The sequence below is a fragment of the Pristiophorus japonicus genome, chromosome 6, assembly GCF_044704955.1.
Source record: "Pristiophorus japonicus isolate sPriJap1 chromosome 6, sPriJap1.hap1, whole genome shotgun sequence".
NCBI lineage: Eukaryota > Metazoa > Chordata > Chondrichthyes > Pristiophoridae > Pristiophorus > Pristiophorus japonicus.
Window position 1 is genome coordinate 140,745,991 of NC_091982.1, and position 24,841 is coordinate 140,770,831.

The 24,841-nt window shown below is 45.4% G+C and overlaps 1 protein-coding gene across 1 annotated transcript in view; it reads right to left on the bottom strand.

Annotated features, from left to right (window-relative positions):
• ryk (receptor like tyrosine kinase) overlaps positions 1 to 24,841 on the bottom strand; it is a 316,752-nt gene that overhangs the window by 145,196 nt on the left and 146,715 nt on the right. Inside the window, exon 6 of the mRNA XM_070884019.1 lies at positions 289 to 420. Within this exon, the coding sequence (XP_070740120.1) occupies positions 289 to 420 (132 nt within the window). The remainder of the gene's footprint in view (positions 1 to 288; positions 421 to 24,841) is intronic.

Sequence of the window (24,841 nt, forward strand, 5' to 3'; positions counted from 1 at the left end):
TAAAGTTTTTAAGTGATCTTCAAGAGTCATATAAAAAAGTAAAGTTTGATACAACAAATATTTTATTACCATGATGTTAACTTTTCAATAAAATATTTTTTCATTACAACTGATTCATCTTCCATTAACACAACACAACGTAGGAACAACTGCAAAGAATAAACATGTCCATGCGCAACAGTGGTCGCAGAGCCCTCAGGCATCAGTAATTGAAGCGTTCACGGATGAGCTGCTGGCACAAGGCTCAAGCAATCGTTAAAGGAGCACGATGGACGGCCCTCCTCCGACCTTGTGCTCCAGCATCAGTCACTTGCATGCTTTCCTGATCGTCGTTATCATCCACATCCTGCTCTTCCGTAACACTATCATGCACCAGACCCTCTTCTGGTTCCACTACCAGCTCCTGCTGCCTCATGATGGCTAAGTTATGGAGCATGCAGCACACAACAGTGAAGTGACCAACAATCTGAGGAGGATATTGCAAGTGGCCTCCGGAATGGTCCAGGCATCGGAAACACTGTTTCAATATGCCAATGGTCCTCTCAATGATGCCGCGCGTCGCAATGTGCACCATGTTGTATTGACGGTCAACTTCTGTCCATGTCACGCGTAGGGGCGTCATGAGCCAGGTGGTCAGGCCGTACCCTTCGTCTCCCAGTAGCCAGCTCTACCCTTCTGGCTGCTGCTCAAACATGTCAGATAGAACGCTGTCGCGTAGGATGAACGCAACATGGGTGCTGCCAGGGTATCTCGCATCGGCTGACATGATGCGCTGCTTGTTGTCACACACGAGCTGCACATTGATGAAGTGGAAACCTTTTCTATTACTGTACTGCTCGGAATCCTCCACAGGTGCTCGCAAGGCTATGTGGGTACAATCAATGCAGCCCTGTACCTTTGGGAAGCCGGCAATCCTGAAGAAGCCCACAGCCCTCTCATGGATTGCTTGTGCGGTCATTGGGAAATTGATGAAGTCATTCCTCCGCGCATACAGTGCAGCCATGACCTGGTAAACGCAGGCATGTATTGCACGTTGAGAGATGGTGCACACATCTCCAGTTGTTGCCTAAAACGATCCCGAGGCATAGAAGGCAAGTGCAGCTGTTACCTTCTCTTCAACAGACAAGGCAGTTGGCGTTCTGCTTCTGGGTTGCAAATCTGCTCTCAGCATATCACAGATCTCAACGACAACTTCTCTGCGGAAACGCAGCCTTTTGACACAATCAGCCTCGCTCATGTCCAGATACGAGCGTCTGGCTCTATATTGCCGACGTGGGTAAGGTCTCCTGCCCATCAAACAACGGGCTATGATGTTCCTGGTGCGGTGAGCTCTAATCAATTCTCTCCTATGCAGTGAATTGCTGGCGAACCATTACATAATCCGTGGTGTTGACAATGCAGCACCCATTCTGCAAATTTAAGTTTCAAACTGGCTATCTGGCTGCCTCTCCCTGTCCCTGGCTAAATGGCCTCAGTCTCCCTCGCAGCTCGAAGGCTGCTTGCTGTGTCTTTGGCCGCCGTCAGCCACTGCCGCCGCCCCATCCCGTGGCCGAATGACCTCAGCTTCCCTCACAGCTCAAAGGCTGCTTGCTTGCTGTGTCTTCGGCTGCCGTCGAGCCACTGATGCCGCCCGTCTCCGACATGGAAGGAAGGCCTGCCTGAAGCACCGCAGCTCGAAGGCTGCTGCTGCTTCACACAGGTAGGAATATTCAATATTTTGTCTTTACTTTATTTATAATTTTTTAGTCAGGATGGCTCTTTATTTATATAAGTAAGACTGTTGAATGCTTGTAGAATTTAATTACTTCCCTTCCCCTCCCCCCTCATTCACTATGCCTGATTTGTAACCTACGCCTGATTTGTAAAGTGTAGGCAAGGTTTTTCTGGGCGTACAAAAATCTACACTTACTCCATTCTAAGTTAGTTTGGAGTAAGTTTTCACTGCCTAAACTTTCAAAACAGGCGTAAGTGGCCGGACACGCCCCCTTTTGAAAAAAAAATCTGTTCCAAAAGGAAACTGTTCTAACTGACTAGAACTGGAGGAAACTAAATGCCGAGAATTGCAATTTCTAAGATACTCCATTCTAAACCAGTTGCTCCAAAAAAATAGGAGCAACTCAGGCTGAAACTTGACCCCATTCCTACACTCTTCACCTGAAAACTACAACTGATCTGCAACATCAGAGGAGATCAACTAATGAAGTTAATTAAACGTTTCTGCAAACAATTTTTCAAAATATATATTCAAAGATAAATATGTTCAGCTTTGAAACCCAATGTAGACAACCACTGTGATATATGGTTACTGGCCCAACAATGCACTTATTACAAGTATCTTGCAACAGTTGTCAAGTAATCGTTATATCAAGCTGTACCCTTTGAGAATTCAACTTATTGTAAAAAAAACAATTGGTTCCCTAATGTCCTTCAGGGAAGGAAACCTGTCGCCCTTACCCGGGCTGACCTATATGTGACTCCAGTCCCACACCAACATGGTTGGCTTTGAAACATAGAAAATAGGTGAAGGAGTAGGCCATTCGGCCCTTCAAGCCTGCACCGCCATTCAATAAGATCATGGCTGATCATTCAACCTCAGTACCCCTTTCCTGCTTTCTCTCCATACCCCTTGATCTCTTTGGCCATAAGGGCCATATCTAACTCCCTCTTGAATATATCCAACTAACTGGCCTCAATAACTTTCTGCGGTGGGGAATTCGACAGGTTAACCACTGTCTGAGTGAAGGAAGTTTCTCCTCATCTCAGCCCTGAATGGCTTACCCCTTTTATTCTTAGTCTGTGACCCCTGGTTCTGGAACTCTTCAGCAACGGGAACATTCTTCCTGCCTCTAACCTGTCCAATCCCGTCAGAATGTTAAATGTTTCTATGAGATTCCCTCTCATTCTTCTAAACTCCAGTGGATACAAGCCCAGTTGATCCAGTCTCTCCTCATATGTCAGTCCTGCCATCCCGGGAATCAGTCTGGTGAAACTTCGCTGCACTCTCTCAATAACAAGAACGTCCTTCCTCAGATTAGAACTGCCCTCTGAAGTGGCCCAGCAAGACACTCAGTTGTATCAAAATAGAAAGCTACACTGCAGCAGTTCAATAAAACGACCCAGCACCACCTTCGAAGAGCAACTAGAGGTGGGCCATAAATGATGGTCTTATTAATGACACTCACATCCCAAGAACTAATATCAAAACTAATCTACAGGACTCCAACTATTCCACCTCCATCTTCCTGAAGAGGAACTAAGAGTGGCAGGATCACCTCTCTCATTTGAATACTGTTCCATGAAAGAAATCGAAACGTTATTACATTTATTGTGGGCCAGTTACAATGCAAGTTACTTACCTGGATGTGGATGTATTACTAAATGCTGATCACATGCAGCTAAATGGACAAATTTCCATACTACGATAATGTTTTCGTTTTTTTTTTAAAACTCGTTCATGGAATGTGGGCATCGCTGGCAAGGCCAGCATTTATTGCCCATCTCCAATTGCCTGAAGTTGTGCTATTACATGAACCAGAAGACTTTCCTCCGCATGAAGGCCAGACAGGTCAGGTCAGGTAAGAGACACGGTATGAACATGGTTTGAGCTGCATGAGACACTTACTGCTCCAAGTACAATTATTTAGAGTTGCAACATTCTGCACAAATAAAATGAATATGATTTTATTGAGATGCAAAGCAGAAAAAGAATACAAATTATAGAGAGCTTTGTGAAACCATCACCAACTCATTGAGTAATTTATGAATATAATACAGCTAAGAGGTGCATGAAAATGTGTCCATTTACAAGGGCCCTATGAGCATTTAATAATATAGCCACATCTGAGCAAGTAATTCACAATGCATCACTGGACCAGAATAAATGTAAAAAAATCAGCCTGCTTATGTGTGGCAGAATACAAACTGCTGGCCGGGGGCGAGTTCGGGGCCCAGAAGAGGCCCAGGTGCAGCACGGGCCAGCCCACACTGCGATGTGTGCACACTAGGTCCGTGCAGCAGAGCTTGGTCTCCAGTAGTCTTGGTTAATCCTTGTCACTGGACCAAGACCTAGCTCTGTCAAGCCCGTGTGGTGGTTGGTTAAAGAGTAGCATGAAGAGGAGATATAATTTGCTTTTCTCCATAATACCACACTAGTTCAATGATATATTACAATAATTGTGTTACATGATATCAGACTCCTACCTATGTATCTATCTAGCACACGTGTTGTGCATTACATGTCTTAAGATACATAAAACGTGTGTTAGATATAGATACACTGTAACTTATGCAATTGCTGTTTCATACTTTTTGAAAATCCTCTTGGTTGCCATACCTTTACCTCAATAAGTCAAGGACCCATGGTACTCGAAATAAAGTTTAGGTAACATTAATCAAAACAGTAATATTTAATATATCCTTCAATTCACTGTGAGCAACACCTCAAAGATCTGATGGTACGCCTTAATGCTCTCTCTAGAGACATATCAAATTGCCTCTAAAAACCTAATTATACAATACAGGTACAACGTCCTGAATCCAGAATTCCGAAAACTGGAATTGTCCGAAAACCGGATATTTTTGACAAAAGCACATTTCAGATTGAGTAGTCCGGCGATCGGTTTGAGCCATGCCGAATGACCCTCATCCCGACCTGGCCGAAGTGCTCCCCTCGGCCCAACCCGATATTACTCATGCACTCTGGTGTTTATCGAGATTTACAGGTACAGTTGAGCGTCCAGAATCCGGCAACCTCGGGACAGAGGCCGAGCCGGTTTTCCCGGACTTCGGAATGTCTTTCTGACGTCCAAAATCCAGAAATACTCAGGGCCCGCCACCGGGGAGGTGTTCGGGCGGCGCCCGTCGAAGAGCTGGTTGGGCGGCCCCATCGCGGAGGTGGTGTTCGGACGGGCTGGCGAGGCCAGAGGTCGGGCAGGTTCTGCGGGTCCGGATTCCGGATGACCTGCCACCAATCGGTCCGGAGTATTCCGGAACTCCGAATTTTGGACGCTCAACCTGTACAGGTATTGTGAATTTGTGTTATTTATTCTATTTCATGCTTTATGAGTACCTTCATTCCTTTTAATATTTTATACTTAAGCTTGGGTTGTGCTAAGCTGTTTTAATGTCCGACCCAAAATCTGGAAAAATCCGAAAATCGGCACGGCCCCGAGATTGCCGGATTTGGGATATTGTACCTGTACAATGTTAATGGCTTCTTTACACAATTAACTCTGCAAATCTATCAACTTCAAAATGACAATTGTGTGCGACTCCTCTTCCTAATTTTTAATTTACATGCCCCAATAGTTGATCCTTTTGCCCTAGGTTTAAAAAAACTGGCTGGATTAATTCTGCCATTGCCTTTCATGATCATGAAAATTAGATTGGTCACCTTGAAGTGTTCCCTGATGAGTAGATGATCAGAACTGCACATAGTATTCAAGACAATACATAAGAACATAAGAATTAGGGACAGGAGTAGGCCATCGAGCCCCTTGAGCCTGCTCCGCCATTCAACAACATCATGGCTGATCTGGCCATGGACTCAGCTCCACTTACCCGCCTGCTCCCCATAACGCTTAATTCCCTTACTGGTTAAAAATCTATCTATCTGTGATTTGAATACATTCAATGAGCTAGCCTCAACTGCTTCCTTGGACAGAGAATTCCACAGAATCACAACCCTCTGGGAGAAGAAATTCCTTCTCAACTCGGTTTTAAATTGGCTCCCCCGTATTTTGAGGCTGTGCCCCCTAGTTCTAGTCTCCCCGACCAGTGGAAGCAACCTCTCTGCCTCTATCTTGTCTATCCCTTTCATGATTTTAAATGTTTCTAGAAGATCACCCCTCATCCTTCTGAACTCCAACAAGTAAAGACCCAGTCTACTCAATCTATCATCATAAGGTAACCCCCTCATCTCCGGAATCAGCCTAGTGAATCGTCTCTGTACCCCCTCCTTCCTTAAGTAAGGTGACCAAAACTGCATGCAAAACTCCAGGTGCGGCCTCACGAATATCCTGTACAGTTGCAGCAGGACCTCCCTGCTTTTGTACTCCATCCCTCTCGCAATGAAGGCCAACATTCCATTCGCCTTCCTGATTTCCTGATTACCTGCTGCACCTGCAAACTAACTTTTTGGGATTCATGCACAAGGACCCCCAGGTCCCTCTGCACCACAGCATGTTGTAATTTCTCCCCATTCAAATAATATTCCCTTTTACTGTTTTTTTTTTCCCCCCAAGGTGGATGACTCACATTTTCCGACATTGCATTCCATCTGCAAAACCTTAGCCCATTCGCTTAACCTATCTAAATCTCTTTGCAGCCTCTCTGTGTCCTCTACACAACCCGCTTTCCCACTAATCTTTGTGTCATCTTCAAATTTTGTTACACTACACTCTGTCCACTCTTCCAGATCATCTATGTATATTGTAAACAGTTGTGGTCCCAGCACCGATCCACTAACCACCGATTTCCATCCCGAAAAGGACTCATTTATCCCGACTCTCTGCTTTCTGTTAGCCAGCCAATTCTCGATCCATGCTAATACATTTCCTCTGACTCCGCGTACCTTTATCTTCTGCAGTAACCTTTTGTGTGGCATCTTATCGAATGCCTTTTGGAAATCTAAATACACCACATCCATCAGTACACCTCTATCCACCAAGCTCGTTATATCCTCAAAGAATTCCAGTAAATTAGTTAAACATGATTTCCCCTTCATGAATCCATGCTGTGTCTGCTTGATTGCACTATTCCTATCTAGATGTCCCACTATTTCTTCCTTAATGATAGCTTCAAGCATTTTCCTCACTACAGATGTTAAACTAACCAGCCTATAGTTACCTGCCTTTTGTCTGCCCCCTTTTTTAAACAGGGGCGTTACATTAGCTGCTTTCCAATCCGCTGGTACCTCCCCATAGTCCAGAGAATTTTGGTAGATTATAACGAATGCATCTGCTATAACTTCCGCCATCTCTTAATACCCTGGGATGCATTTCATCAGGACCAGGGGACTTGTCTACCTTGAGTCCCATTAGCCTGTCCAGCACTACCCCCCTAGTGATAGTGATTATCTCAAGGTCCTCCCTTCCCATGACCAGCAATTTTTGGCATGGTTTTTGTGTCTTCCACTGTGAAGACCGAAGCAAAATAATTGTTTAAGGTCTCAGCCATTTCCACATTTCCCATTATTAAATCCCCCTTCTCATCTTCTCAGGGACCAACATTTACTTTAGTCACTCTTTTCCGTTTTATATATCGGTAAAAGCTTTTACTATCTATTTTTATGTTTTGCGCAAGTTTACTTTCGTAATCTATCTTTCCTTTCTTTATTGCTTTCTTAGTCATTCTTTGCTGTCGTTTAAAATTTTCCCAATCTTCTAGTTTCCCACTAACCTTGGCCACCTTATACGCATTGGTTTTTAATTTGATACTCTCCTTTATTTCCTTGGTTATCCACGGCTGGTTATCCCTTCTCTTACCGCCCTTCTTTTTCACTGGAATATATTTTTGTTGAGCACTATGAAAGAGCTCCTTAAAAGTCCTCCACTGTTCCTCAATTGTGGCACCGTTTAGTCTGTGTTTCCAGTCTACTTTAGCCAACTCTGCCCTCATCCCACTGGAGTCCCCTTTGTTTAAGCATAGTACGTTCGTTTGAGACACTACTTCTTCACTCTTAATCTGTATTACAAATTCAACCATACTGTGATCACTCATTCCGAGAGGATCTTTTACTAGGAGATCGTTTATTATTCCTGTCTCATTACACAGGACCAGATCGAAGATAGCTTGCTCCCTTGTAGGTTCTGTACCATACTGTTCTAAGAAACAATCCCGTATGCATTCTATGAATTCCTCCTCAAGGCTACCCCGTGCGATTTGATTTGACCAATCAATATGTAGGTTAAAATCCCCCATGATTACTGCCGTTCCTTTTTCACATGTCTCCATTATTCCCTTGATTATTGTCCGTCGCACCGTGAAGTTATTATTTGGGGGCCTATAATCTATGCCCACCGGTGACTTTTTCCCCTATCTCTAATCTCCACCCACAATGATTCAACATTTTGTTCATTAGAGCCAATATCGTCTCTCACAACTACCCTGATATCATCCTTTATTAACAGAGCTATCCCACCTCCTTTCCCTTCTTGTCTATCTTTCCGAATTGTCAGATACCCCTGTATGTTTAATTCCCAGTCTTGGCCACTCTGAAACCACGTTTCTGTAATGGCCACTAAATCATACCCATTTGTAATGATTTGTGCTGTCAACTCATTTACTTTATTTCGAATGTGCGTGCGTTTAGGTAGAGTGTTTTAATACTAGTTTTTAAACCATGATTTTTAGTTTTGACCCCTCCTGCAGCCCCTTTATAGTCATACATATTGTCCCTTCCTATCACCTTGAGGATTACACTTACCCCAGTTCTACTCTGCTCTGTTGCCTCCTGCCTTTCGCATTCTTTCTTGGGGTCCTGTTCATCTGAGCCCTCACCCACTCGAACTAGCTCAGAGCCCTCTCCTGGGTTCCGAATACTCCTCACATTGAGGCACCGAGCTTTCATGCTTGCCTTTCTATCACTCTTTGACCCTTTAGAATTTTGCTGTACAGTGGCCCTTTTTGTTTTTTGCCTTGGGTTTCTCTGCCCTCCACTTTTACTCATCTCTGTCTTTTGCTTCTGTCTCCATTTTGTTTCCCTCTATCTCCCTGCATTGGTTCCCATCCCCTTGCCATATTAGTTTAACTCTTCCCCAACAGCACTAGCAAACACTCCCCCTAGGACATTGGTTCCGGTCCTGCCCAGGTGCAGACCGTCCGGTTTGTACTGGTCCCACCTCCCCCAGAACCGGTTCCAATGCCCCAGGAATTTGAATCACTCCCTGCTGCACCACTGCTGAAGCCACGTATTCATCTGCGCTATCCTGCGATTCGTACTCTGACTAGCACGTGGCACTGGTAGCAATCCTGAGATTACTACTTTTGAGGTTCTACGTTTTAATTTAGCTCCTAGCTCCTTAAATTCATCTCGTAGGACCTCATCCCTTTTTTTTTTTAAACCTATATCGTTGGTACCAATGTGCACCATGACAACTGGCTGTTCACCCTCCCTTTTCAGAATGTCCTGCACCCGCTCAGAGACATCCTTGACCCTTGCACCAGGGAGGCAACATACCATCCTGGAGTCTCGGTTGCGGCCGCAGAAACGCCTATCTATTTCCCTTACAATTGAATCCCCTATCACTATCGCTCTCCCACTCTTTTTCCTGCCCTACTGTGCTTTATAGAACATGAAATACAACTTATTTTGACTTGTACTCTGCTAATATAACGTAGCTACCTATTTACCTTGTGAAATTACAATGAAGTATTGGACCAATATTTATCAATGAAATTTAAGTACAGAAGACTGTTTGATCCCAAAATTTCTATACCACTGAAAACTCCACAGTGGAGTTATCCACTCCTGTCCCAATTTTCCTACCTCTCATCACATCCTTGAATTTTTTTTTCATATATTTATCTCATTCTCTCTGAAGCTTTGTGATACAATTGGCTTCAAAACTCTGGGTGGAAAAAAAACTTGCTACTAATTTAATCTCCATAACCATCAGCTGATCCACTGAAAATATATGATTTTTGGTTTCTTGCTCGCATATTAATTATCCTACACAGATCCACATTGAACTGCATCTACCTGAAAAGAACAAAATTCTTCCGAAATGGTTGCATTAATTGGAGATTTTGTCTAAGTCACCAATCTATATAAAAGCACCCATCGACTGTGGTATTTTCCAACTCCTCTCCGCTGAGTTAGCTCCCCACGCCCTTTCCCTGACCCTCATCCCAATTCCTGATCATCTTCCTTCCCCCCAATCCCCGCGCCCACCAACATAGTTTCTCCTACCCCGACCCACTCCCCAACTTGTGTCTTGTTTTTTGTATTCATCCTCAGGATATGAGCATCACGAGAAAGGCCAGCATTTATTGCATATCTCTAAATGCCTTTGAGAAGGTGGTGATGCTGGAGCTCCTTCTTGAACCACTGCAATTTGAGTGTTGAAGATGCTCTCATCGTGCTGTTAGATAGGGAGTTGCAGGATTTTGACCCAGCAACGAAGAAGGGACGGCGATATATATCCGAGGTGGGGCAGTGTACTTGGAGGTGATGGTGTTCCTCTGTATTAGCAAAGACTAGCACAGATCCTGGAAACTGGGAGAGATACAAAGAACAAAAAGGTGACAAAACAGGTAGTAAGAGGTACAAAAAGGGAGAATGAAAAAAAACGGAGAGATATCAAAACCAACACAAATTTATTTTACAAATATATTCGGAAAAACCGTGGTTAGGAGCAACGGTTTCTGTAATCCTTTTCCCTATGCGCGGGCCCTTTAACTAGCTGCGCAGCCCATTCAAATCTTCATTCATATGCTGTTATTCCCATTGAATAGCCAGTGAGCTGCCTGCACAGGACCTCCAGACCTCTGAGCAGCCAGGCAGCTCAACAGCAATGTTGATCAAGAGCAATATGGGCCCATGGACAACTGATAATAGTGAAACTGTCAATGAAAATAAAGAAATGGCAGACATGTTGAATATTTACAGTGGACGCCAGACATCTCAAGAAAACCAACATTGAATCAGAGACAGGGACTCATCAAAATTAACGTAAGAAAATAATAGTAAAGAATAAGATATGGTGTTAAAGAATGACAAATCCCCAGGCAAGGTAGTTTCCATCCCAGGTGTCATGTATTCAACTATCATTGTAACCCATGTATAAGCTGACCTAAGTTGTACAACTTGAGAACATTAACCACAGGGGGCAAACTTGTGGGAGACTCCTAACCTGGACTTTCCGATATAAAAGGGGAAGCTCCACCCACCTTCAGTCTCTTGAGGTCTTGGTAATAAAAGTAACTGGTCACAGAGTGACCTTCTCTCAAGTATGGGCCTCGTGCGCATTTATACTGTATAGTAAGGACAAATCATTGGCGACGAGAAACTGGGATTTAAACCACGCGAGCATGGCTACGAGCAGCAAAGAAGAGAGGTACTGTGTTGCTGATGATTGGGACTACTTTATTGAAAGACGAGAGCAAAGTTTTGCACTAAGGAATGGTTGGGACAGGATTCGGCTGAGAAACGCAGGGCTCATCTCCTGACGGTTTGTGGATCCAGAACATACTCCCTGATGAAGGATCTTCTAGCGCCAGAGAAGCCGGCGGACAAGACGTTCGAAGAGCTCAGTAAGTTGATCGGGGGACACCTTAAACTAGCGAGCAGCATGCACATGGCGAGACACCGGTTTTACACGCACCGGCGGCGAGAAAGGCAAAGCGTTCCAGAATTCGTGGCAGATCTCCGGCGACTGGCGAGCCTATGTAAGTTCCCAGATGCATGCAGAGCGGAGATACTGCGCGACTTTTTTATTGAGGGCATCAGGCACGCTGGGGTTTTCAGGAAACTGATTGAGACCAAATATTTGACCTTGGAAGCGGCGCTCTGATTGTCCAGATAATTATCTCAGGGGATAATTATGGCAAAAATCTTGGCTCAAATGCGGCAAACGACAAGGGAGTCAACATTGTTAACGCAGCACACAGTTCTCTAGGCAGAGAAGGGCAATCAGACATGCCCCAGCATGCAGTCGAACCCAAAGGGGGAATTCAACAGAGACAATGGCTAGCTGAATGGCGATTCATGCCATCGCAATGGACAATGCGGCCAGTAATGGGGCCATCAACACCTGTTGATGGTGCGCTTAAGAACAATTACAGAGACAGTCAGAGACGATCGCCTGGTAATGGACCTTTTGTTTCCAACAATGCGGCCTACAGCTCATGCTGGAGGTGTGGAGGCAAAAACTCAGCCAGAGCTTGCAGGTATCAGCAATATACCTGCAGAAACTGCAACGTCAGCGGTCAGTTGGCGCGTATGTGCAGGAAGACTGCAGCCAGGTTGATGTACGAGGAGAATGGGCCCGATGTAAGCCCTACGAGGCCAAATGAATACTGGGGAAATCGCTGGAAGCTGAAGTTCAGTGAGTTCATGTGGAGCACATACACAGTTCATATACCAGGACGCCACCGATAATGATGAAAGTGCTCCTCAATGGAGCTCAACATGGGGGCCAGCCAGTCCCTGATGAGTATTAAACAGTTCGAAAGGTTGTGGGTGTCCAAGGCCAGGAGGTCAAAATTATTGGCGATTGACTGCTATGGACATATACAAAGGAGATCATTCCGGTGCTCGGCAGCAACACGGTAGTCGTGACCCACAAAGATTCGGAGAACAGGTTGCCACTCTGGATTGTCCCGGGGGATGGTCCTGCACTGCTGGGGAGGAGTTGGCTTGCTGTCATGAACTGGAAATGGGGCGATGTCAATGCAATTTCTTCTGTGGAGCAAGTATCATGCTCACAGGTCCTGGAAAAATTTGACTCATTATTTCAACCAGGCATTGGCACTTTCATGGGGGCCAAGGTAGTGATTCACATAAACCCGGACGCCAGGCCTGTACACCACAAGGCCAGAGCGGTGCCGTACGTGATGCGGGAAAAGATAGAATGCAAATTGGACCGCCTGCTGAGGGATGGCATCATCCCGCCAGTCGAATTCAGTGACTGGGCGAGCCCGATAGCGTCAGTGATCAAGGCGGATGGGTCGGTCAGGATATGTGGCGATTACAAGGCCACCATCAATCAGGTGTCACTCCAAGACCAGTACCCGCTACCGAGAGCGGAGGACCTCTTTGCGACACCATCCCGTGGCAAACTTTTTTCAAAATTGGACCTGACCTCAGCTTACATGACCCAGGAGCTGGCGAGTGAGTCGAAGAAGCTGACCACCATCACGACACACAAGGGGTTATTTGAGTATAACAGATGTCCGTTTGGGATTCATTCGGCCGCCGCGATCTTTCAGCGAAATATGGAAAGCCTCCTCAAGTCGATTCCAAGGACGGTGGTTTTTCAAGACGACATCCTCATTACGGGTCACGATACTGAAGAACACCTCCACTACCTGGAGGAGGTACTATGCAGACTGGACTGGGTAGGGCTGCGACTGAAAAAGGCGAAGTGCGTCTTCTTGGCTCCAAAGATAGAATTCCTGGAGAGGAGGGTAGCAGCAGACGGGATCAAACCCTACTGCGTCCAAAACAGAAGCAAACCAGAGAGCACGCAGACCCCGTAACACGACGGAGCTGCATTCGTTCCTGGGATTCCTGAACGATTTTGGCAACTTTCTTCCCAAACTGAGTACGCTGTTAGAGCTGCTACACGTGCTCCTATGCAACGGTCATGATTGGGACAGCCAGGAAAGGGCTTTTGATGGAACATAACAAATTGGGTGCTCTAACAAACTGTTAACGTTATTTAACCTGTGTAAGAAACTAGTTTTAACGTGCGATGCGTCGTCCTATGGGGTCGGGTGTGTGTTGCAGCATGTGAATGCCAAGGGTCAGTTACAGCCGGTAGCTTATGCCTCCAGAAATCTGTCCCAGGCAGAAAGGGGCTACGGGATGGTAGAAAAGGAAGCGCTAGCATGTGTATATGCAGCAAAAAAAATGCACCAGTACCTGTTTGGCAGGAAATTTGAGCTGGAGACAGATCACAAACCCCTTACGCCTCTTTTGGCCGACAACAAGGCCATAAATGCAAATGCAACAGCCCGCTTACAGAGGTGGGCTCTTACGTTAGCTGCCTATGACTACACAATTCGGCAGACAGGGCACTGAAAACTGCGCCGATGCACTCAACAGGCTTCCACTAGCCACCACTAAGGGGGCAACTGACCATGATGCTGATATGGTCATGGCTGTTGAAGCTTTCGAAAGCGAAGGCTCACCTGTGACAGCCCGTACGATTAAAGTCTGGACAAGTAAAGACCCGCTACTGTCTTTAGTTAAGAAACGTGTCCTGAATGGGGACTGGGCAGCCACGTACGGGGCATGCCCTGAGGAATTTAAACCATTTCGTAGGCGCAAGGATGAACTCTCGATTCAGGCCGATTGCCTACTGTGGGGAAACCGAGTAGTCATGCCCCAGAAGGGCAGAGAGGTGTTTTTCAGAGAACTTCACAATGAACACCCGAGCATTGTCATAGAAACAGAGAAACATAGAAAATAGGTGCAGGAATAGGCCATTCGGACCTTCCAGCCTGCACCGCCATTCCATGAGTTCATGGCTGAACATGCAACCTCAGTACCCCATTCCTGCTTTCTCGCCATACCCCTTGATCCCCCTAGTAGTAAGGACCTCATCTAACTCCTTTTTGAATATATTTAGTGAATTGGCCTCAACAACTTTCTGTGGTAGAGAATTCCACAGGTTCACCACTCTCTGGGTGAAGAAGTTTCTCCTCATCTCAGTCCAAAATGGCGTACCCCTTATCTTTAGACTGTGACCCCTGGTTCTGGACTTCCCCAACATTGGGAACATTCTTCCTGCATCTAGCCTGTCTAAACCCGTCAGAATTTTAAACGTTTCTATGAGATCCCCTCTCATTCTTCTGAACTCCAGTGAATACAAGCCCAGTTGATCCAGTCTTTCTTGATATGTCAGTCCCACCATCCCGGGAATCAGTCTGGTGAACCTTCGCTGCACTCCCTCAATAGCAAGAATGTCCTTCCTCAAGTTAGGAGACCAAAACTGTACACAATACTCCAAGTGTGGCCTCACCAAGGCCCTGTACAACTGTAGCAATGCCTCCCTGCCCCTGTACTCAAAACCCCTCGCTATGAAGGCCAACATGCCATTTGCTTTCTTAACCGCCTGCTGTACCTGCATGCCAACCTTCAATGACGGATGTACCATGACACCCAGGTCTCGTTGCACCTCCCCTTTTCCTAATCTGTCACCATTCAGATAATAGTCTGTCTCTGTTTTTACCACCAAAGTGGACAACCTCACATTTATCCACATTATACTTCATCTGCCATGCATTTGCCCACTCACTTAACCTATCCAAGTCACTCTACAGCCTCATAGCATCCTCCTCGCAGCTCACACTGCCACCCAACTTAGTGTCATCCGCAAATTTGGAGATACTACATTTAATCCCCTTGTCTAAATCATTAATGTACAATGTAAACAGCTGGGGCCCCAGCACAGAACCTTGCGGTACCCCACTAGTCACTGCCTGCCATTCTGAAAAGTACCCATTTACTCCTACTCTTTGCTCCCTGTCTGACAACCAGTTCTCAATACATGTCAGCACACTACCCCCAATCCCATGTGCTTTAACTTTGCACATTAATCTCTTGTGTGGGACCTTGTCAAAAGCCTTCTGAAAGTCCAAATACACCACATCAACTGGTTCTCCCTTGTCCACTCTACTGGAAACATCCTCAAAAAATTCCAGAAGATTTGTCAAGCATGATTTCCCTTTCACAAATCCATGCTGACTTGGACCTATCATGTCACCTCTTTCCAAATGCCCTGCTATGACATCCTTAATAATTGATTCCATCATTTTACCCATTACTGATGTCAGGCTGACCGGTCTATAATTCCCTGTTTTCTCTCTCCCTCCTTTTTTAAAAAGTGGGGTTACATTGGCTACCCTCCACTCGATAGGAACTGATCCAGAGTCTATGGAATGTTGGAAAATGACTGTCAACGCATCCGCTATTTCCAAGGCCACCTCCTTAAGTACTCTGGGATGCAGTCCATCAGGCCCTGGGGATTTATCGGCCTTCAATCCCATCAATTTCCCCAACACAATTTCCCGACTAATTGGTCTGCCATTTCTTTGTTCCCCATTATGACTTCCCCTGATTCTGACTGCAGGGGACCTACGTTTGTCTTGACTAACCTTTTTCTCTTTACATATCTATAGAAACTTTTGCAGTCCGTCTTAATGTTCTCTGCAAGCTTCCTCTCATACTCTATTTTCCCTGCCCTAATCAAACCCTTTGCCCTCCTCTGCTGAGTTCTAAATTTCTCCCAGTCCCCAGGTTCACTGCTATTTCTGGCCAATTTGTATGCCACTTCCTTGGCTTTAATACTATCCCTGATTTCCCTCGATAGCCACGGTTGAGCCATCTTCCCTTTTTTATTTTTCCGCCAGACAGGGATGTACAATTGTTGTAGTTCATCCATGCAGTCTCTAAATGTCTGCCATTGCCCATCCACTGTCAACCCCTTAAGTATCATTCGTCAATCTATCCTAGCCAATTCACGCCTCATACCTTCAAAGTTACCCTTAAGTTCTGGACCATGGTCTCTGAATTAACTGTTTCATTCTCCATCCTAATGTCGAATTCCACCATATTATGGTTACTCTGCCCCAAGGGGCCTCGCACAACAAGATTACTAATTAATCCTCTCTCATTACACAGCACCCAGTCTAAGACGAAGGCAATTGCCAGGTCACACGTTTGGTGGCCAGGGATAGATGCAGACCTGGACCTTTGTGTTCGCAGGTGCAACACGTGTGCTCAGCTGGGCAACGCACCTAGGGAAGCCCTCCTTAGCCCCTGGTCCTGGCCCGCCAAGCCATGGTCACGCATCCACGTGGACTACGCAGGTCCTTTCATGGGAAAAATGTTTTTGGTTGTCGTAGACGCCTACTCCAAATGAATTGAGTGTGCCATTTTAAATTCAAGCACATCCTCTGATGCGGTAGAAAGTCTACCGGCAATGTTCGCCACCCATGGTTTACCGGACGTCTTGGTCAGCAACAATGGCCTGTGCTTCACAAGCACTGAATTCCAGGACTTCATGGCAGGCAATGGAATCAACCATGTCAGAACGACACCGTTCAAGCTGGCCTCAAACGGCCAGGCGGAACGAGCAGTGCAGATAATCAAACAGGGGATGCTCACAATCCAAGGGGATTCCCTACAAAGCTGCTTATCATGCCTCCTGTTGGCTAATAGATCCCGACCACACAAGCTCACAGGGGTTCCACCCACAGAGCTGCTAATGAAAAGGATGCTCAAAACCAGGTTATCCCTTATACACCCTACTATGAAAGAAATTGTTGAGAGCAGGCGTCAGTCACAATGTGACTACCATAACAGGAATGCGAGGGCGAGATGTATTGTTGTCAATTACCCTGTTTTTATCCTTAATTACGCTGCAGAGCCCAAATGGCTTGCAGGCACTGTGATTGCCAAAGAGTGGACTAGGGTTTTGGTAGTTAAACTTACCAATGGACAAATCTGCCGCAAACACGTGGATCAAACTAAAAGGAGGTTCAGCAACCCCATAGAAGAAGCAGAGGAAGAACACGACGTAGAGTTTACTCCACCACAGGTGACCGAGCATCGGAACCAAGTGGAGGAGAGCCCAGTCACTGTGGGCAGTCCTGACAGGCCTGAGGCACCGCAAACAGCAGACACTCAGACCGGCGCCCAACAACCGGAGCCCCAACTCAGGTGCTCTACAAGGGAGCGTAAACCACCAGAGACATAACCTGTGATCCCAATAAGACTTTTGGGGGGAGGTGATGTCATGTATTCAACTATCATTGTAACCCATGTATAAGCTGACCGAAGTTGTACACCTTGAGAACATTGACCACAGGGGGCGAACTTGTGGGAGACACTCCTAACCTGGACTTTTAGGTATAAAAGGTGAAGCTCCACCCACCTTCATTACTTGAGGTCTTGGTAATAAAGGTAACTGGTCACAGAGTGACCTTCTCTCAAGTATGGGCCTCGTGTGCATTTATACTATATAGTAAGGACATATCACCAGGGATTAAAGCAAGTAGGTGAGAATATTGGCGATGCCCTAACTATAATCGTCCAATTTCTCTCGATTAAGGAACCGATCCATTAGATTTTAAAATTACACATGTTACTCCATTATTTAGGAAAGGTGAGAAAGGGAAACCAAGGAATTATAAAACAGTTTGCCTAACATCTGTCATCGGGAAATTACTCGAGTCTATAATTAAGGATGAAGTAACTGAACACCGTGAAAATTTTCAGCTGATGAGAGAGGCAGCGTGGATTTGTAAAGGGTAGGTCATGCCTGATGAACCTGATAGAATTTGTTGAAGAGATGACTAAAGTAGTGGACAGGGGAATGTCCATAAAGCATTTGATAAAGTCCCTCATAAGAGACTAAGTTAAAATTGAAGCTCATGAAATTAAAGGCAAATTAGTGAGCTGGTTAGGAGATTGGCTGAGCAGCAGGAGACAGACAGTAGGGATAATGGACAGGTACTCAAATTGGCAGGATGTGACTAGTGGTGTCCCACAGGGATCTGTGGTGGGGCCTCAAATGTTCATCATTTATTAATGGCTTAGGTGATGGAATAGAAAGCAACATATCCAAGTTTCCTGATGACACAAAAGTAGGTGGCATTGTAAGCAGTGTAGATGGAAGTATAAAATTACCAAGAGACAGTAATAGATTAAGTGAATGGGCAAAATTGTGGCAAATAGATTTCAATTGTAAGGGGAATAGATAGGCGTTTCTGCGGCCGCAACCGAGACTCCAGGATGGTATGTTGCCTCCCTGGTGCAAGGGTCAAGGATGTCTCGGAGCGGGTGGAGGACATTCTAAAAAGGGAGGGAGAACAGCCAGTTGTCGTGGTGCACGTTGGTACCAATGACATAGGTAAAAAAAGGGATGAGTTCCTACGAAATGAATTTAAGGAGCTAGGAGCTAAATTAAAAAGTAGGACCTCAAAAGTAGTAATCTCGGGATTGCTACCAGTGCCACGTGCTAGTCAGAGTAGGAATCGCAGGATAGCTCAGATGAATACGTGGCTTGAGCAATGGTGCAGCAGGGAGGGATTCAAATTCCTGGGGCATTGGAACCGGTTCTGGGGGAGGTGGGACCAGTACAATCCGGACGGTCTGCACCTGGGCAGAATCGGAACCAATGTCCTCGGGGGAGTGTTTGCTAGTGCTGTTGGGGAGGAGTTAAACTAATATGGCAGGGGGATGGGAACCAATGCAGGGAGATAGAGGGAAACAAAAAGGAGGCAAAAACAAAAGACAGAAAGGAGATGAGGAAAAGTGGAGGGCAGAGAAACCCAAGGCAAAGAACAAAAAGGGCCATTGTACAGCAAAATTCTAAAAGGACAGAGGGTGTTAAAAAAACAAGCCTAAAGGCTTTGTGTCTTAATGCAAGGAGTATCCGCAATAAGGTGGATGAATTAACTGTGCAAATAGATGTTAACAAATATGATGTGATTGGGATTACGGAGACGTGGCTCCAGGATGAGCAGGGCTGGGAACTCAACATCCAGGGGTATTCAACATTCAGGAAGGATAGAATAAAAGGAAAAGGAGGTGGGGTAGCATTGCTGGTTAAGGAGGAGATTAAGGCAATAGTTAGGAAGGACATTAGCTTGGATGATGTGGAATCTATATGGGTAGAGCTGCAGAACACCAAAGGGCAAAAAACGTTAGTGGGAGTTGTGTACAGACCTCCAAACAGTAGTAGTGATGTTGGGGAGGGCATCAAACAGGAAATTAGGGGTGCGTGCAATAAAGGTGCAGCAGTTATAATGGGTGACTTTAATATGCACATAGATTGGGCTAACCAAACTGGAAGCAATACGGTGGAGGAGGATTTTCTGGAGTGCATAAGGGATGGTTTTTTAGACCAATATGTCGAGGAACCAACTAGGGGGGAGGCCATCTTAGACTGGGTGCTATGTAATGAGAAAGGATTAATTAGCAATCTCGTTGTGCGAGGCCCCTTGGGGAAGAGTGACCATAATATGGTGGAATTCTGCATTAGGATGGAGAATGAAACAGTTAATTCAGAGACCATGGTCCAGAACTTAAAGAAGGCTAACTTTGAAGGTATGAGGCGTGAATTGGCTGAGATGGATTGGCGAATGATACTTAAGGGGTTGACTGTGGATGGGCAATGGCAGACATTTAGAGACCGCATGGATGAACTACAACAATTGTACATTCCTGTCTGGCATAGAAATAAAAAAGGGAAGGTGGCTCAACTGTGGCTATCAAGGGAAATCAGGGATAGTATTAAAGCCAAGGAAGTGGCATACAAATTGGCCAGAAATAGCAGCGAACCTGGGGACTGGGAGAAATTTAGAACTCAGCAGAGGAGGACAAAGGGTTTGATTAGGGCAGGGAAAATGGAGTATGAGAAGAAGCTTGCAGGGAACATTAAGACGGATTGCAATAGTTTCTATAGATATGTAAAGAGAAAAAGGTTAGTAAAGACAAATGTAGGTCCCCTGCAGTCAGAATCAGGGGAAGTCATAACGGGGAACAAAGAAATGGCGGACCAATTGAACAAGTACTTTGGTTCAGTATTCACGAAGGAGGACACGAACAACCTTCCGGTTATAAAAGGGGTCGGGGGGTCTAGTAAGGAGGAGGAACTGAGGGAAATCCTTATTAGCCGGGAAATTGTGTTGGGGAAATTGATGGGATTGAAGGCCGATAAATCCCCAGGGCCTGATGGACTGCATCCCAGAGTACTTAAGGAGGTGGCCTTGGAAATAGTGGATGCGTTGACAGTCATTTTCCAACATTCCATTGACTCTGGATCAGTTCCTATGGAGTGGAGGGTAGCCAATGTAACCCCACTTTTTAAAAAAGGAGGGAGAGAGAAAACAGGGAATTATAGACCGGTCAGCCTGACATCGGTAGTGGGTAAAATGATGGAATCAATTATTAAGGATGTCATAGCAGTGCATTTGGAAAGAGGTGACATGATAGGTCCAAGTCAGCATGGATTTGTGAAAGGGAAATCATGCTTGACAAATCTTCTGGAATTTTTTGAGGATGTTTCCAGTAGAGTGGATAAGGGAGAACCAGTTGATGTGGTATATTTGGACTTTCAGAAGGCGTTCGACAAGGTCCCACACAAGAGATTGATGTGCAAAGTTAGAGCACATGGGATTGGGGGTAGTGTACTGACATGGATTGAGAACTGGTTGTCAGACAGGAAGCAAAGAGTAGGAGTAAATGGGTACTTTTCAGAATGGCAGGCAGTGACTAGTGGGGTACCGCAAGGTTCTGTGCTGGGGCCCCAGCTGTTTACACTGTACATTAATGATTTAGATGAGGGGATTAAATGTAGTATCTCCAAATTTGCGGATGACACTAAGTTGGGTGGCAGTGTGAGCTGCGAGGAGGATGCTGTGAGGCTGCAGAGCGACTTGGATAGGTTAGGTGAGTGGGCAAATGCATGGCAGATGAAGTATAATGTGGATAAATGTGAGGTTATCCACTTTGGTGGTAAAAACAGAGAGACAGACTATTATCTGAATGGTGACAGATTAGGAAAAGGGGAGGTGCAAAGAGACCTGGGTGTCATGGTACATCAGTCATTGAAGGTTGGCATGCAGGTGCAGCAGGCGGTTAAGAAAGCAAATGGCATGTTGGCCTTCATAGCAAGGGGATTTGAGTACAGGGGCAGGGAGGTGTTGCTACAGTTGTACAGGGCATTGGTGAGGCCACACCTGGAGTATTGTGTACAGTTTTGGTCTCCTAACCTGAGGAAGGACATTCTTGCTATTGAGGGAGTGCAGCGAAGGTTCACCAGACTGATTCCCGGGATGGCGGGACTGACTTATCAAGAAAGACTGGATCAACTGGGCTTGTATTCACTGGAGTTCAGAAGAATGAGAGGGGACCTCATAGAAACATATAAAATTCTGACGGGGTTAGACAGGTTAGATGCAGGAAGAATGTTCCCAATGTTGGGGAAGTCCAGAACCAGGGATCACAGTCTAAGGATAAGGGGTAAGCCATTTAGGACCGAGATGCGGAGGAACTTCTTCACCCAGAGAGTGGTGAACCTGTGGAATTCTCTACCACAGAAAGTTGTTGAGGCCAATTCACTAAATATATTCAAAAAGGAGTTAGATGAGGTCCTTACTGCTAGGGGGATCAAGGGGTATGGCGAGAAAGCAGGAATGGGGTACTGAAGTTGAATGTTCAGCCATGAACTCATTGAATGGCGGTGCAGGCTAGAAGGGCCGAATGGCCTACTCCTGCACCTATTTTCTATGTTTCTATGTTTCTATGTAGGCAAACATGAGGTCATCAACTTTGGACCCAAAAAGGATAGAACAGAGTACTTTCTTAATGGTGAAAAGCTAGAAACAGTGGAGGTCCAAAGAGACTGGGGGGTCCATGTACATAGATCATTAAAATGTCATGGACAGGTACAGAAAAAGAATCAAAAAGGCTAATGGAATGCTGGCCTTTACATCTAGAGGACTAGAGTACAAGGAGGTAGAAGTTGTTACAGCTATACAAAGCCCTAGTTAGACCGCACCTGGAGTTCTGGGCACCACACCTCAGGAAGGATATTTGCCTTGGAGGGAGTACAGTGTAGATTTGCCAGAATGATGCCTGGACTCCAGGGTTAAATTACATGGGGAGATTACACAAATGAGGGTTCTTTTCCCTACAATTTAGAAAGTTAAGGAGTGATTTGAGCAAAGTTTTCAAGATATTAAGGGGAACTGATAGGGTAGATAGAGAGAAACGATTTCTGCTGGTTGTGGGGGGGAGGGGGGGGGGGGAGGGTCTAGGACGAGGGAGCATAGTCTTAAAAATTAGAGCCAGTCCTTTCAGGGGTGGCACTAGGAAATACGTCTACACGCAAAGGGTGGCAGAAAATCTGAGATTTACAAATTTTTGTTAACCAAAGGTATTAAAGGTTATGGCGTTAGGTCACAGATCAGCCATGATCTCATTGAATGGAAGAGCAGTCTCGAGGGGCTAAATGGCTTACTCCCGTTCCCTTTAAGCTGCATGGGCATGCATCGTGTGGCCGGCTTTTAAATTGGAAAAAAAATTACATATGCGATCTTTTGAATGGGCCGTGTTGCCGCAAAACAAAATTTCGATGAGTGCTGGTTCCTATCCTTGTCCTTCTCGGTGGTGAAGGTCGTGGGTTTGGGAAGTGCTTCAAAGAAGCCTTGGCTTCTTTGTAGTGATTCCTGTAGATAGCACACACTGCAGCACTGGTGATGAAGGGAGTGGATGTTTAAGGTGGCGGGTGGGCTGCCATCAAGTGAGCTGTTTTGTCCTGGATGGAATCAAGCTTCGAGTGTTGTTGGAGCTGCACACATCCAGGCAAGTGGAGTGAATCCCATCGTACTGCTGACTTGTTGGCGGAGGGATTTTGGGTGAGTTACGCGCTGCAGAATATCCCGTCTTTGACCTGCTCGAGTAGATACTTGTCTGGCCAACTTGGGATTCTGGATCAATGACAACCCCCATGCCACCTTTGGTTCTTTTGCCAATCACTTTAAATCTGTGACCTCTGGTTTTCGATCCTTCTGTCAATGGGAACAGTTTCTCTCTATCTACTGTCCAGACCCCTCAATGTTTTGAGCACCTCTCTCAAATCTCCTCTCAACCTTCTCTGCTCCAAGGAGAACAACCCCAGCTGCTCCAGTCTATCCACGTAACCGAAGTCCCTCCCTGGAATCATTCTCATAAATCTTTTCTGCACCCTCTCTAAGGCCTTCATATCCTTCCTAAAGTGCAGTGCCCAGAATTGGACAAAATACTCCAGTTGAGGCCAAACCAGTGTTTTATGCAGGTTCATCATAACTTCCCTGCTTTTGTACTCTATGCCTCCATTTATGAATCCCAGGATCCTGTATGGTTTTTTAACGGCTATCTCAATCTGCCCTGCCACCTTCAACGATTGTGCACCATACCCCCAGGTCTCTCTGTTCAAGCCTTTAGGATTGTACCCTTCAGTTTATATTGCCTCTTCTCGTTCTTCCTACCAAAACACATCACTTCGCACCTTTCTGTCTTAAACTTCATCTGCCACGTGACGGCCCATTCCACCAGCCTGAAGTCTCTCCTTATCCTCCTCACTGTTCACTGTAGTTCCAAGTTTTGTGTCATCCGCAATAGTACACATAACTCTAAATCATTAATATATATCAAGAAAAGCAGTGGTCATAGTATCGACCCCTGGGAAACATCACTGAATACCTCCCTCCAGTCCAAAAAACTACTCTCTCTTTCCAATTTCTTATCCACACTCCCTTTTATTCCATGGGCTTCAACTTTGCTGACAAGCCTATTATGTGTCACTGTATCAAAAGCCTTTTGGAAGTCCATGTATACCATATGAACTTCATTGCCCTCAGCAATCCTCTCTGCTACCTCATCAAAAAATTCAATCAAGTTAGTTTAACAAATCTGTGCTGGCTTCCTTTAATTAATCAACACTTGTCCAAGTGACTGTTAATTTTGTCCCGACTTATCGGGGCCAAGTTTCGGTGAGTTGCACCTGTTTTTTTGAAGCAGCTGGTTTAGAATAGAGTATCTTAGAAATTGCAATTCTTGGCATTTAGTTTGCTCCAGTTCTAGTCAGTTAGAACAGTTTAGTTTGGAACAGATTTTTTTTTAAAAAGGGGGCATGTCCGGCCACTTACGCCCGTTTTGAAAGTTTAGGCAGTGAAAACATACTCCAAACTAACTTAGAATGGAGTAAGTGTAGATTTTTGTACGCACAGAAAAACCTTGTCTCCACTTAGAAAATCAGGCGTAGGTTACAGATCAGGCGTAGGGAATTGGGGGGGGGGGGGGTTAAAGGGAAGTTTACAAACATTAAACACTTCAGTTTTACAAAAAGAGCCATCATCAATAATAAATGATAAATACATCAATCAAAACAAACCAATAAATTAATTTAAAAAAATCAATAAAAAATAATTTTAAAAAAATCAATAAATAAAACATTTTCTACTTACTGACTGCAACACCGGGAGTCCTCCAACAGCGTGCTGGGATGGCCCCCACCCCCCCCACTCCTGCGTGTCTCTGTCAGTGTCTCTATCTCTCTGTCTGTCAGTGTCTGTGTTTCTGACAGCGAGGGGAGGAGGAGGAGGGGAGGAGGAGGTGGAGGGG